Here is a 14,489-nt window from a genome sequence, read left to right on the forward strand (position 1 = left end):
ATTTTAATAAAATCATTAAAATCATGGCTCTCACAAACATTGAAAATGAGGTTTTTCACTTTGTGAAAGTCCTTTAAAAATCTATTTACCAGTCTCCCCTCTAAATAAGAGTTGTGGAAGTGATACCCACATACTGGGTTGTCTTGACTCAACACGTCTCAGAATCTCTCTGTGGATTTTAGATGTAGAGAAACATTTTTTAATAGCCTGCCCTTCCAGGTAGACTTTAGCTGAGCATGTTGATTCTTCCTCTTCGGGAATGCCCCTCTTTCCCCCGTGAAGGAAAAAGAAATGCTAACGACATGGCCTTTGGCCTTTCCAAGGGCCAGTCCTGATGCAACAAAACTAGGGTGGGGGTATTGACATCACTTCCCACTTCATAGTGTTTCCTTTTAGGTTTCAGGAAATAAATCTCTCTCTAGTCTCTGGAATAGCCACAGATATGCTTCTTTGAACAACTCATTTATCTTGTGGACACTGTAACTATAACTGACTATGTGTCCCCTTTTACAGGGGCTACTAGGAAGCTCAGATGAAACCTAGGGCAAAAGAGAGGCATATGGATGCTAAGCTTATCCTTAGTTTCCTCTTAATCTTCTTGGGACAAAGCATAGTTTAAATAAAAGGAGTAGGCTGAGTGCAGTGGCTCATGCCTGTAATCCCAGTACTTTGGAAGTCCGAGGCAGGTGGACCACCTGAGGTCAGGAGTTCGAGACCAGCTTGGCCAACATGGCGAAACCCCATCTCTACTGAAAATACAAAAATTAGCCGGGCGTGGTGGCACGTGCCTGTAATCCCAGCTATTTGGGAGACTGAGGCAGGAGAATCGCTTGAACCTGGGAGGCGGAGGTTGCCGTGAGCCGAAATCACGCCACTGCACTCCAGCCTGGGCAACAGAGTGAGTCTGTCTCAACAAATAAATAAATAAAAGGAGTAGATAATCCCCTGCTCTACACTGTGGGGGGTTCAAAATAGTGTGATTTATTCACTCATACTCATTATCTTCCCTTCCAGGCAACCACAGATTTGTACGGCAACTGCACTCTGAGGCATTCTGGGACATCTGCAGCTGCCCCCGAGGCAGCTGGCGTGTTTGCACTGGCTCTGGAGGCTAAGTATGTTCATAGCTCTGGGTCCAGGGCCAGCTCTGTGGGGTGGACTAATACGTGCCTCTCTGCCCACATGCCAGGTGTCCATGGAGGCAAAAGTGGACATGAGAGGCTATGAATAGTCAGGGCCAACGAACTCTGCTGTGTATTTCTAAGGGGTCCATGTGCCCACCTGCACATGTGTGTGTGCATATACACACACACACATACACACACACACACACACCATAAAACCACATTCCCGGGAACACACAACACCCAGCAGCACATATCAGCAACTTACTCAGATACCCAGTGAGGGCACAGAGATATTTCTTTCTTCACCAGATTTGCCCTTCTGTCCTCCCTGCATCCCTGGGTTCTTCTACTCCAGTGATATTCACAATCAGCTACTTGAAGAAAAATCAAATTGCCAAGCTGGTGTTTCAGAACATGTGGCAAACAAGGTGGTCCCACTCAAGATTTGTTAATTGGTGAGGTAGATTCACTTTTTAACACTGAAACAAGATACGCAAATTCACGCAGTGTAGACCAAGATATGGGCTTTCCTGGGAAACTTTCCAAGCTAAAGGTAAGAGGAGACCATCTCCTATGTCCTTACCATCCTATGGAGAGGCCAGATATTGCTATTGCTGGATACACCTGGGATCTGAGTAGCAGTGGAGGTACCTGCCCACCTACTACTCTGCATCTTTTTAGTGATACCTGAGGCTGGCCTAATGTTCACAGAAGGAACACACGGGCTTCAGACACCACACACGTAGTGTGAGTGTAAGTGCTGGCTGTGTAGGGAATTGTCAGAGAATGCAGTTCCCAGCAACTTCTGAGAAGTTAGATTCAGGCTCCTGGGGAAGGAGAGTAGAGTTGCTAGGCAACCGGAGCTCCCAGCATCAATCTTTAGGCAGGACTGCTTGTCTCGCTCCACAGATGCAGTGCATTTTTTGATTTGCAAAGGAGGCAGGAGTTGGTTCCTAGAATAGAAAGGGGCTTCAAAAGAGTACCTAGTTCAACCCTCTACCTTCACAAGAAAAGGCATAATTATCCTCCCTTTGCAGATAAGACCCCAAATTGAGAGTGACTCCTCTCTTTGGACAAGTCTAAACTTTGATTCTTCTAACAAAAGTCAGGTAGAAAATTTGTGATGCCAAGACACTGGTCAAAGCTCAACTATTAGGCACAGAGACCTCTGCCCTATCAAGCACAGAAGCCAAAATTTACTCACATCTAATGTACATTTCCTGAAGGTAAAACTGTTCATCTCAGGGCCTCAGTGGGCCCTGGAGCCTGAGTTGGCCTTGCTCACTTCATCTGCAAGGAGACAATTAGCAGAGCCTGCTGCCTGTAGCTGAGCTGCACAGGGCCAGGGAGCAGGAGTGCTCCAAAAGCAAGAAGGGTTTCTGGTTGCCCTTTCAACCTCAGAGGTCAGGACTTGACTCACAGTCTTCTGGGATTTTTGACAAACAAAATCCTATGCCTACGCCTAGATCCATAGGCATACAAATGGAACACCTAAATAAATCAGAGTGGAGGGATGTGGCTGCTGGACTCCTAGAGATTCATGGTTCTGCCTTGATTAGTCACCATTCTTTCAGCACATACGTCTAGATATCCTACAGAAAAGAATGTAGTCACCATTTAGGCATGCTTTGTTTTGAAGCAATGATCATGAACTTAATGTTCTCTGCTGGCATAAAGAGGAAAAAAATATAACACCTGGCAGCTTGTGGGTAAGTCCATCACTGGAGCCGGTCCTAAAATTCTTCAAAATACCAACTTTCTGTGGTTGGAAGCAGACCCTGAGATGAGATTTTGGTGCAAGTGATTTATTAAGGAAGGGATCCCAGGAAAGACAGTAAGGGAGTAGGGGAAGGAAGTTAGGATGGGGAAAAATCCAAGCAAAGGTTCAACTTCAAAAGTTCTGGCCTCAGTCTAATCCCAAGTGTAAATTAGGCCTCAGAGTTTGTTCTACCTCCAGGCAAGGAAGCTGGACTGTCATATTCTTATATGAGTCAGTCATCAGCTAAGAGCTACCTTGGAGAAGTAAACTCCAAGGCATCTCTAGCTTTAGGCAAAGCGGCTCCAGTAGCCAAAAGTGAAAACCATTGGTCAGGATGAGATACCTCAAGCGACAGCCCAGAGGGATAAGGAAAAGGGCCTCCACAGAGCAGTCCCAAAGCTCATCTCTCTCTCATCTTGAGATAAGGTTACAGGAAGTCCTCATGCATAACAACGAATTATCTAAATACATGTCCATCAGGACCTTGAAAGAGAAAGAATAACACTTCCCCCATCATGACTGCAGGGGAGAAAAAGAAAACCATCTCTCTCTCCCAACCAGTTGTCACTTTGTAGTTTAATATCATAATATACTTTTCTGCCCAATGCTTGAAAATGCCTACTTGAGTCACAGGAAATATTGCTCCCATCTCCCAGTATCACCCGTATCAGAGAAATTTCAAAGAATTTTAGTGAGGGATGACTGCCACCTTTCAATATTTAGGTTTCTCTCATATGACCTGGTGCTTTCTCTGTGGTTCTAGAAGGTGAGCTAGGCTCGAGGGGTAGATGTCATAAGGAGATGAATTTTTGACTCAAGAAAATCACCTGGAATAAAGTGGTCCACATGCTGGACTGCAACAATGATTCCAAAAGTGACTTTCCAGGGGATGGATTTTTAATGTAAACTCTTTAGTTAGTGTAGTATATACAAAGAAATTCATTAGGTGTGGCTCCATGACATTTTAACAAAATGAACAGACCCACGTAGCCAGCACCCAAATCAAGAAACAGACTATGTGCCCTGTTGCTCAGCAGAGCAAGAGATGTTGCTGTATGTAGTGGTCGTTCATTCTCATTGTTGAATATCACTCCATTGTATAAATGAATATTTGGATTGTTTCCATTTGGGGCTACTGTGATATTGTTAGGAACATTCTTGTATATGTCTTTTGGTGAACATACAGATGCTTTTCTGTTGAGTGTCTACTAGGAAGTCAAAACGTTGAGTCATTAATATACATATGTGCAATTCTAGCAGATACCGCCGAATAGTTTCCTGAATTGGGTGTACCCACTGACCCTACCTTGAGCAGTATATGAGAATTACAGTTGCTCCACATCCTTGCCAAAATGTGGTATTATTAGTCTTCTACATTTTAGCATTCTTATGGATGTGCAGTGGAGTCACATTGTAGTTTTAATTTGCATTTCCCTCATAGCTAGTGAAATGGAGCATACTGGGGAAAGCTTTTTAAAAAATACATTCCCAAGTCCCACCCAAGCCTCACTGAATACAAATCCCTAGGAATGGGTGGCCCAGGAACCTGACTTTTCAATGCCTGTTCCCCAGGAATACTTAAGCTGCCAGCCTGTCGCTGATCTGTAGACTAGGGTGTGAGGATGACCAATAAGGCAATAGCCCTGTGAATCTGTGACTCTGGGTGCAGAGTGTGGGTAGCTGGCTTCTGCCTCTGATTAGGTGTTGCTATTCAGTCAAGACTTAATATTTCTGCATGAAACAGCAAATCCAAATAATAACAGAGACAAGGGTTTATTTTTCTGTCATGTGAAAGAAAATACAAAGATAAGGAACTCAGGGCTGGTTTAGGGTACTGGGGTACCATTGTGAATCAAGGAATCCAGCTCTTTCTAGCTTTCTGCTCCTTTGCTCTGCCACTTTCATGTTCTCTAGATGTGCTGGAACTCCAGCCATCATGTTTGCATTTCAGGTAGGAAAAGGAGAAGCACCAAGGACAAAAAAAAATAAAAAACATATAAAAGAAAGGGAGAGAGAGAAGAGAGAGAAAGAAAGAGAAAAGGAAAAAAAGAGATGAAAGAAAGAAAGAACGAAAGAAAAAGAAAGAGAGAAAAGAAAAGAAAAAGAAAAGAAAAAAGAAAAGAGAAAAGAAAGAAACCAGCTGAGTCAGCCATGTTGAAGGGCTTTTCCAAGGAGCCCCACCCAGTGGCTTTTGCTTATTTCTCACTGGCTACAGCAGTCACATGACCACCCCCACACTTCAAGGGAGGCTGGGAAATGTAGTTTTATAGCTGAATTCATTGCTGTTCTGAATAAAATTGAAGTTTTCTTAATAAGGAAGGAGAAAAGATAGATACGGAGGGAAAGACAACTGCTAATGTCTTCTGACATCTAAGTGTACAATCACTCATCTTCTCTGGATCTCTATTGTCTTATCTACAAAATGTAGCAAGTTAGATCATCAGTAAGGTTCAAATGACTTCCTGGAATATTTTAGCTCTGCTTCTGAAATATTTTTTTTTAGGAAAGTTTATATTTTAATTGGATGTCTGGTGATTTTTAAGGTTGAATATGCCTTAAAGCTAAAGAACATTCATTTACATACTTTTAAATATTGTGGTCAATACTTAGGAAATAGTAACCTAACTTGCTTTAACTTCTGCTATATGCGATATATGTTATTATTAATAATAATGAAGTCTTTTTATTCAGTGTCCACCACTGTGCTAGGTACTTTATATACATAATTTACATTTACATCCTGCAACAAACCTGTAAGACCTTATGCCCATTTTAAAGATGTCAAGGCTAGAGCTCGAATTGTTAAAGTAACTTATCCAAGTTCACACAGTTGGCTTTAAGCTTTAGGATGCCTGTGTTCCACTGGGCCCTCTATGGAACACAGAAAAGGCCCTACCACTGTCTTGCCTGTGGGACTCACCACTTATTCTGCCATGGCAATGGGCTGCAGTGAATGAGTTAGCTCTTCCTCAAACGTGATGCACAAAATCAGGTTTCACTTCCTTTAAGATGAGATTTTCCACACCACCACTACACCAGGGAGTCATGAAAACTGAATTTTCTCTCACGTTCATAGGAGGTGAGCAAACAAAGGCTATGGAGAAAATGCCAACTTGACTCATAAATGCATTATTTTTCTCAGACTGGAAATAATCCAACCTTTGAAATTATTTTTTAATCCTACCAAAATTTAGAGGATAGACTCAGAATTTTTAAAATGAAAGAAAATAAATGGATCTTTTATGACTCCAAACATCTCTTATGGATGAAGAGAACGAGACCCAGAGAAGTGAAACAACTTGCTTCAGGTCACACAGTTTACATTGTTCAGATAAAGATCAGATCCAACAAGTAAAGAGATTAGAATTCTCCTGTTGTCTTTTAGAATTTACCAGATGTTAGTAGAAGTGATTCCTCCAACCTTAAGACTACAGCATCATCTTTAAAACATTTCCATTTTCAATTTCTCTAAAGATGCATGGGCTGACTTTAAATTCCCTTTGCTGCGTTGATCATGAGGAGGAAAATGTGAATTGGGTTCAGGGGAGCTTGATGCTGTAAATAGAAGTACTGTGCTCTGAAAGAGAATGGTGAGGGAACAGCCTTGCACACGAGAAAAACAATCCTTCCTGTTAGAAGTCAGGTTCCTACAAAGGATAAATGCTTGAGGTGATGGATACCCCATTTACCCTGATGTGATGATTATGCATTGCATGCCTGTATCCAAACATCTCATGTGCCCTGTAAACATAGACACCTACTGTGTATCCACAGAAAGTAAAAATTAAACATTAAACAAAAAGTCAGTCTCCTAGTCAGCCACTTCCTAAGAGATCCTTGCTGAACCCTGGACCCCAGTTTCTCAAATTTCCTGATGATCAGAATCCCGGAGTGCTTGTTAAAAACACAGATACCCTAAGACCACTGCAGAGCTATAGACTCAGAATCTCCAGGGGAACCCCTGAAAAGCTGTATTTTTCACCAGCACCCCCGCCCCCACCGGTGCTCTCCAGGAAGTTAGGAAGCTCTCCCCTGAACGAGGTTTGTTGCATATTGAAAATACTAAATGTTTGGAGGAATCCATGGAATCAAAACCTCTGAGCCTGGACATCATTTTTTTTTACCATCCCTAGATGATTCCAATGTGCAGACAAGGTTGAGAACCACTGTCCCAGACAACCAATGTTCTCAAACATCACTGTACAGAAGAATCATTTGGGTTAAAAGTAAATTCTCAGTCCCACGACCTCCAAGATGCTGATTCAAGAGAATTGGAAATTCACTTCTGTCACTAATGGTCCTGACACAGGGGGATTGAGGATCACAGTGAGGACTCCTGACTAGGATAACACAGGGGCTCCACTGATGGCTCCCTCAGCATCCTGAGCTCCCCCTATCGTGACAGCCCTCACATTTTCAATACTGAGTTGTCCCTCTGTCCCTCGAGGCTATCAGCTTTTGGAGACAGGGATGTTCATCCGACGTGTCCAGAGTTAGCATGATGCCTGAATGTGGTAGACACTCAACAGACATCCATAAAATCACTTCATTGCACAGTACCTTCTCATGTATCTGCATCTTATTTTCCCAACTATTATATAAGACATTTGAGAACAGGGAATAACATGTCACATTTCTTGTCCTACAGTCTCCAAAACAGTGACCTGTATATTGCAGATACTCCATAAATTTATTTTTTAATTAATAACTATCTCCTGTAATTCTTGGGCTGCTATGGTACAATTAAAACTTAAAGCAAGTTGATGAAATAGCTATTTTACAGAATACTGTATTCTGTCAATTCCTAAATTGTCCAGAAGGGATACTAGAAGGAACCTGGTTTTACACTTCAGACATATGCAAATAGCAGGTCAAACAGTGTCACAGACTCAATTACACTGGAGAGTGGATTATGCTCTGATTTATCTCAAAAGTGAAAAGTTCTCTGTTCCGAAACATTATTTCTCTGTCACTCTCTCTCTCTTTCTTTCTAAAATGCAGCCCATGAGAATAAATCTGCAGAGAAACATTTAAGGGAGCCTTTCTCCAGGCATCAGAAGAACAGCGCATTTTCATGGCAAAGATGAGAAAGAAGAAACCTGCTAGTCAGCCCTCGGGTCATTTAGATCCTCATTTGTCAACACTTCTGAGATTAATAAACTCAGAATCCCCTTCCAGCAAAGCACTCAAGTTTTTAGCCATAATCAACTTAAGGAACTTTTACACCATTTTCTCAGGTCCTGAGGGACCATGTGTCCAAGACATGTTCTGAATCTCCTCAAATAAGCATTGACCTTCCTTGCAACTTGCTTCTTTTTTTTTTCTTTTCTTTTTTTTATTGTACTTTAAGTTCTCGGGTACATGTGCACAATGTGCAGGTTTGTTACATAGGTATACATGTACCATATTGGTTTGCTGCGCCCATTAACTCGTCATTTACATGAAGTATTTCTCCTAATGCTATCCCTCCCCCTCCCCCAACCCCATAACAGGCCCCAGTGTGTGATGTTCCCCGGCCTGTGTCCAAGTGTGGAACTTGCTTCTTAATAGAGGAAGGACTGCATTCAAGAGCACATGGATCATTTGAACTCGATTCTGATTCAGATCTTCCAACCAATGAACTTTGCATATGTTGAAATTGTATCAAATAAGTTATGTTGCTCCCAGTCCTTTGAATTGTTTGACTTCTGAAGAGAACTGTAGTGCAATGTTTTGCCAACTTTTTGACCACAACCCTCAGTGAATAATAAACTTTGCACTGCAAGTCAGCATACACACACACCTACCCTCCAACTATTTCATGAAAAAATAACTTCCTGTGTTATGTGCAGTGCACACTTCTATCCTTTTTTATTCTGCTCCATTCATTTTTTAAAATGATAACACCAACCACTAAATCACTGGTTCTCAACATTGGCTGTCTGTTGGAATGGTCTGAGAAGTTTTAACAATTTCCAATGCCTGGGTCTCACTCCCAGAGAGTCTGATTTACTTGGTCTGGGATGATGCCCTAGCAGTGAGACTTTCAATGTCCCTAGAAGAAAATTTTCATGTACAGTCCAGATAGACAACCTGTGTGATAACCTGGCCCAAAAACAAATCATGATTTGCAATTTGAAAAATATAGACAATGAGTAGTAACAGACACTAATTTCCAAAAACAATAACATTTACAAGAAGACTAGTTTATTCACTGAACAAACAATGTGCCAAGGACCATCCTGGACACTAAGGATATAAATATGCTGAATGTAATTTCTCTACCCTTGAAGAACTGTACCCTCATTTTCAAAAATGGAACACACCCAGGTACCAGTTCCCAGATGAAGAAACAGCATGACCAGCACCCAAAAGCTCCCTGTATCCCCTTCCAGTCACTGCCCCACAAGACTGACTACTAATAATGACCTCCAACAGCATAGATTAGTCATTCTAATGACTAATGACTAATAATGGAATCATACTTTATGTTCTCTCTTCTGCCTGGCTTCTTTCGGCCAACATGGTATTTGTGAGATTTTTCCATATTATTCAGAGTACCTGGAGTTCATGCATTCTCATTGCCTTATAGTGCCCCACATTCTGTAAGTTACACCTCAATTAGTTTACTCATTATTTTTTGGATGGCATGTGGGGTTTTCATGGTTTGGGGCTAGGAGCATTCTAGTACACAGGTCTGGTTAATATGTACACATTTGGTCAGGTATATGCCTAGGAATAGAATTTTCAGGCCATAGCTTAAGCTTAACTTTAGAAGATACAGCCAAACAATTTTCCAGTTTGGTTGGAATAGCTTGCACACTCATCAATAAAGTACATGTGTTCCAGTTGCTCCACATCTTCTTCAACACTTAACATTGTCAGTCTTTTTCATTTTTGTCATTCCAGTGTGTGTGTTAGAATAGACTTTTGAAATCAATTTATTTATGTAAGAAAAGCAAGATTTCTTTAATTGACACATATAATGGTTCTGAATAGTGCATGGACACCCTCCCTTGAATTTGAGAGTTCACAGAGAGTCCAAAATCTTACGAAAGGTCTGTGTCCTGGGTGATATTTCTGTTAATCATTGTGCTTCTCTCCCTCTCTCACCCTGCCTCTTGCCCTTGCCCTCTTGCTCTCTGCTTCCTGTATCCAGCCTGGGTCTGACCTGGCGGGACATGCAGCATCTGACTGTGCTCACCTCCAAACGGAACCAGCTTCACGACGAGGTTCATCAGTGGCGGCGCAACGGGGTCGGCCTGGAATTTAATCACCTCTTTGGCTACGGGGTCCTTGATGCAGGCGCCATGGTGAAAATGGCTAAAGACTGGAAAACCGTGCCCGAGAGATTCCACTGTGTGGGAGGCTCCTTGCAGGACCCTGAGTAAGTGGGGGTAGTGGTCCATCTGCTGCATGTGGAAAGTGCCCCTGAGATGGTTCCATGGCATTGGCATAATGTCACATTCCCTCTTCATGTTGGGGCAACTGAATTTTTTGTTTGTTTTTTTGAGACAAGGTCTCACTTTGTCATCCAGGCTGGAATGCAGTGGCATGATCATAGCTCACTGCAGCCTTGAACTCCTGGTCTCAATAATCCTCCTGCCTCAGACTTCCAAGTAGTTAGGACCACAGGCATGCACCACCACACCCGGCTAATTTTTTTTATTTTTTGTAGAGACAAAGGCTCACTATGTTGTCCAAGATGGTCTCAAACTCCTGGGCTCAAGTGATCCTTCTGCCTTGGCCTCCCAAAGTAGGGATTACAGGTGTGAGCCACAGTTCTCAGCTTGGATTTGACTCAGGGACAACCAGCTTCCAAGCACAGCTGCAGGTTTGCACAAATCCAGAGGGCACCATTTACATAGAACACAGAACCCTTGCTTTTGGTTTTGAGTCTTAAGTGTTTCAGCGGTGTATGTAATTATTTCTAAGGGCACAAATCAACCACTATAAGCATCACCCAGCTCAATAAGGAGAACATGACTAGCATCCCCAAAGGCCTGCCCCCGTGACCACTGCCATTATCATCCCCACGCCAGCGTACCCATATTCTTACTTCTAACTCCATAGCTTATTTGCCTGTTCCATACTTACTAGACTCATACACTATGTCCTATTTTACAAACTAGATTATTTTGCTTGGAGTTATGTTCATGAGATCCAATCATGTTTAATGTGTACTTATAACTTTTTCTCTTTGCTGAAGAGTGTTCCAGTGTATGGTTATAACACAATTTTTTTAACATTCTACTTGTGGGACAATCTAAGGACTTGACTTTCCTATGAGTGAGATGGATTGCCACTTGGAGGGATTTGTGTGAGGGGCTCCCCACACAGAAACCACAGCGTTGGTCAACTGCACCCACTTCCCTTCCAACTGCCCCACCTTGGCAAGGGGATTGGTCAGTAAGGATACTTCTTAATTTCTCTCTGTCCTCCTTGATGCACTAGTAAAATGGAGATACTAATTTGTATTATTATCACTGAGGTATTATTTACATATCATGAAATACACAGAACTTAAGTGTGTCATTTGAGTGTTGATAAATGTATACACCCTGGTAACTACCACTGAATCAAGAGATGAGGCATTCCATCAACCCAGGAAGATTCTTCATGCCCACTTCCAGTTCGTCCACACACTCCACAGACACCCTTTGTTTTTATTCCTTTCTCTGTAGATGCGTTTCACCAGTTCTCGGACTGGACTGTGTCCAGTTTCTTTTTCTCAGCGTGAAGCTTGTGAGATTCATCCGGGTCACTGTGTGTAGTCATAGCTCATTCATTCTCATTCTATCTTGAGAATACACCTCCATGGCTTACGTCATTTAAATGGTGGTAAAATTCATTCCCTGCCAGGGCCGTATTTCTGAGCTTCATGCAGCTTAGCCAGAGTCCAACCCCTCTCAGACTTTATCCTTCTAGCCACTCTTCATTGGTCCTAGACTCCCTATATCTCTTCTACTCAGTTACTCAGACCTGAATTCCGATCTTGACTTCACCAACTTAGACAATACTTTTGACCTTTCTGACCCTCTGCTTTAGCAATTCTCAACCTTTGTGCCCTGTCTCCCTTTGACAGCATGGTGATGTCTATGGGCTCCATCTCAGTCTAATGTTTTGCAAATTCATTAGATAAAATATACGGGATTGCAAAGGAAACCAATTATGTTGAAACCAATTACAAAAATGTTTTAGAAAACAAATTCATGCTGAAATATATGTCCCCTTGTCAGCACATTAAGTAAAAAGCTCTAGTGGCAAGTCTAATGGCCACAACAATTTCAGAGCAGCAGTGATGACTAACTGCTGCTACAAGATCCATGCAGTTGCTATGGTGGGACATGAAAATCTGCCAGCTCTTTGATGACAAAGTCCGATGCCACTCTGCTTTGTGGCCTGCATTCATAACCGAAACAGAAGAAAAATTTCTGTTATAAGCTAGGGAAATTAAGATGTGGGTTTTTTTTTCCATTGAAATTATTAGACCCCTGAATTCTATCCCAATGGGCCCCAAAATAAGAGATTTTTTTTCTCTCTCCTCACAAGTAAAATGGAGCTAATGTCTTTCCTCCTCAGGCTGCTGGGAGACTTTAGTAACACACAAGTCTACAGCAGGCACACAGTAGGCGCTTAATAAATGTAACGTTGCCTCTCCTTCTCATCCATCACTAGATGTGAACACTCCTAGCTCACATCTGTAGAATAAAAAATGATAGCAATCTCCTAGAATTTTTGGTGAAATAATTGTCTGATTTTTATGCAAATTCCAAATCATGTATCCTCTCAGCCTAAAATATCCTCCAATGGACAAGCATGTGCCCTGGGATGCCCATCCTCCCGTGGGCCAGCGTCCTGCCATAGAGGAGCAGCCCACCATAGATCAACATCCTCCCACAGGCCAGCGTCCTGCTGTAGACGGGCAGCCCACCATAGGTCAGCATCCTCCCACGGGCCAGCGTCTTCCCATGGGCAAGCATCTTCCCATGAGTGAGCATCCTCATTGTTTACTCACTGAGCCCCTAGAAAGTGGCACCAAGTGGATTACTGCCAAGCTGAGTATTTTTTTCCATGAAACAGTCCATGATTTTAGAAGGTCTCACTCTAATCAGCACCACATGGAAAAAATAAAGCTTCAGCCCAAGCCCTATAATAATCTAAAAACACAGAGCTGCGCAAGTCCCAACTGATGTTATAAATGTCCTATAATAAAAATAGCTACTCTGCACAGTTCCTCACCATTTTCCAAAGCTGCTGTGTCCACCCATCATTTCTATTCACTCCCGCATCCCTCCTCTCGGCAAGATGTGGTATATGGCTAGGTCCATTTACATTACTGCATTTAATCCTTGTAAGCCCAGGAGGCATGTCCTGTCATTATTACTTTTTATACACAAGGAAGCTGAGATCCAGAAAGGAATAAAAAATACAAAATGTGCTCAGAGTCACAAAGGGCAGAGCAGGACTTGAAGTAAAGCCCATCTAAATCCAAACCCCAGGCTCTTTTCACTACATAACCTTGACCTTAATCAGCAACTGTGCACACAGGCCCTGCGTCAGGCAGTCTGTGAGAGCAGCCCTGCTGTGAGCTCACAGGGCCATTACTGATGAGAGGAGGCTGGGAAAGGTCAAGGGCGTGCCAAATGTCATCCAGTTACTAAGCAGCCAAATCGGGATCTGAGCCCAGTCACTTTGACCCCTCACGGTGGGCTGTCAGGTATCTCAGTGACTCCCCCTGGAGACGGTGAGGCTCGGGTGGGGGAGGGAGCTCCAGCAAACATTCCCCTGGGGATTCTGAAATACCCACCTAGTGGGTGATCCCATCTCCCAAACCCCATCACTGGCATTCCAGAGGCCCTGTCACTGGTCTACAATGCCAAGGTCTGCAATGTCTTTTGGGAATGAACAAAGAGACGAGACTGGAAACCACTGTCCAAATGAGGGATCTAAGGCTAAACCCTACTCATCATAACTAACTTTACCCAAAGTCAACATGAAATGGGCTTTGACAACTGTTTCCCTTGTTAGAGCTCTGAATAATTTATTGAGAAGTTTGGAAGCGCAGCGACTTTCTGCAGTGGTGAAAATGTTCTGCACTGTCCAGTACAATAGCTTGTGGCTACTGAGTGCTAGAAAGGGGGTGACTGTGATTAAGAAACTAAAGTTTTCATCCCATTTCATTCTAATTAATTTAAATTTAAATAGCAACATGTGGCTAATGGCTACCATCTCGGACAGCTAGGTCTTTTTTTTTTGAAGACGGAGTCTCACTCTGTCACCCAGGCTGGAATGTAGTGGCAGGATCTCGGCTCACTGCAACCTCCACCCCTCCAGGTTTTTAAGCAATTCTCTGCCTCAGCCTCTGGAGTAGCTGAGATTACAGGTGCGTGCCACCACACTCAGCTAATTTTTTTGTATTTTTAGTAGAGACGGAGTTTCACCATCTTGGCCAGGCTGGTCTTGAACTCCTGACCTCATGATCCACCCACCTTGGCCTCCCAAAGTGCTGAGATTACAGGCATGAGCTACCGCACCTGGCTACGGGCAGCCAGGTCTAAGGCACATCTGGTAGTTACATCTTAGCAGGAGGGATGCTGAATTGTGCAAACTCAATGGGAAGT

At 42.8% G+C, this 14,489-nt stretch overlaps 1 protein-coding gene across 3 annotated transcripts in view; it reads left to right on the forward strand.

The window, feature by feature from the left end:
• Positions 1 to 14,489, forward strand: part of PCSK2 (proprotein convertase subtilisin/kexin type 2) — a 255,468-nt gene that overhangs the window by 228,858 nt on the left and 12,121 nt on the right. For all 3 annotated transcript variants that reach the window (XM_011962755.1, XM_011962748.1, XM_011962761.1), the window contains 2 exons: positions 1,015 to 1,115; positions 10,025 to 10,252. In XM_011962755.1, the coding sequence (XP_011818145.1) occupies positions 1,015 to 1,115; positions 10,025 to 10,252 (329 nt within the window). The remainder of the gene's footprint in view (positions 1 to 1,014; positions 1,116 to 10,024; positions 10,253 to 14,489) is intronic.

Source organism: Colobus angolensis, unplaced genomic scaffold, assembly GCF_000951035.1.
Source record: "Colobus angolensis palliatus isolate OR3802 unplaced genomic scaffold, Cang.pa_1.0 Scaffold117, whole genome shotgun sequence".
In the NCBI taxonomy this organism is placed as follows: domain Eukaryota; kingdom Metazoa; phylum Chordata; class Mammalia; order Primates; family Cercopithecidae; genus Colobus; species Colobus angolensis.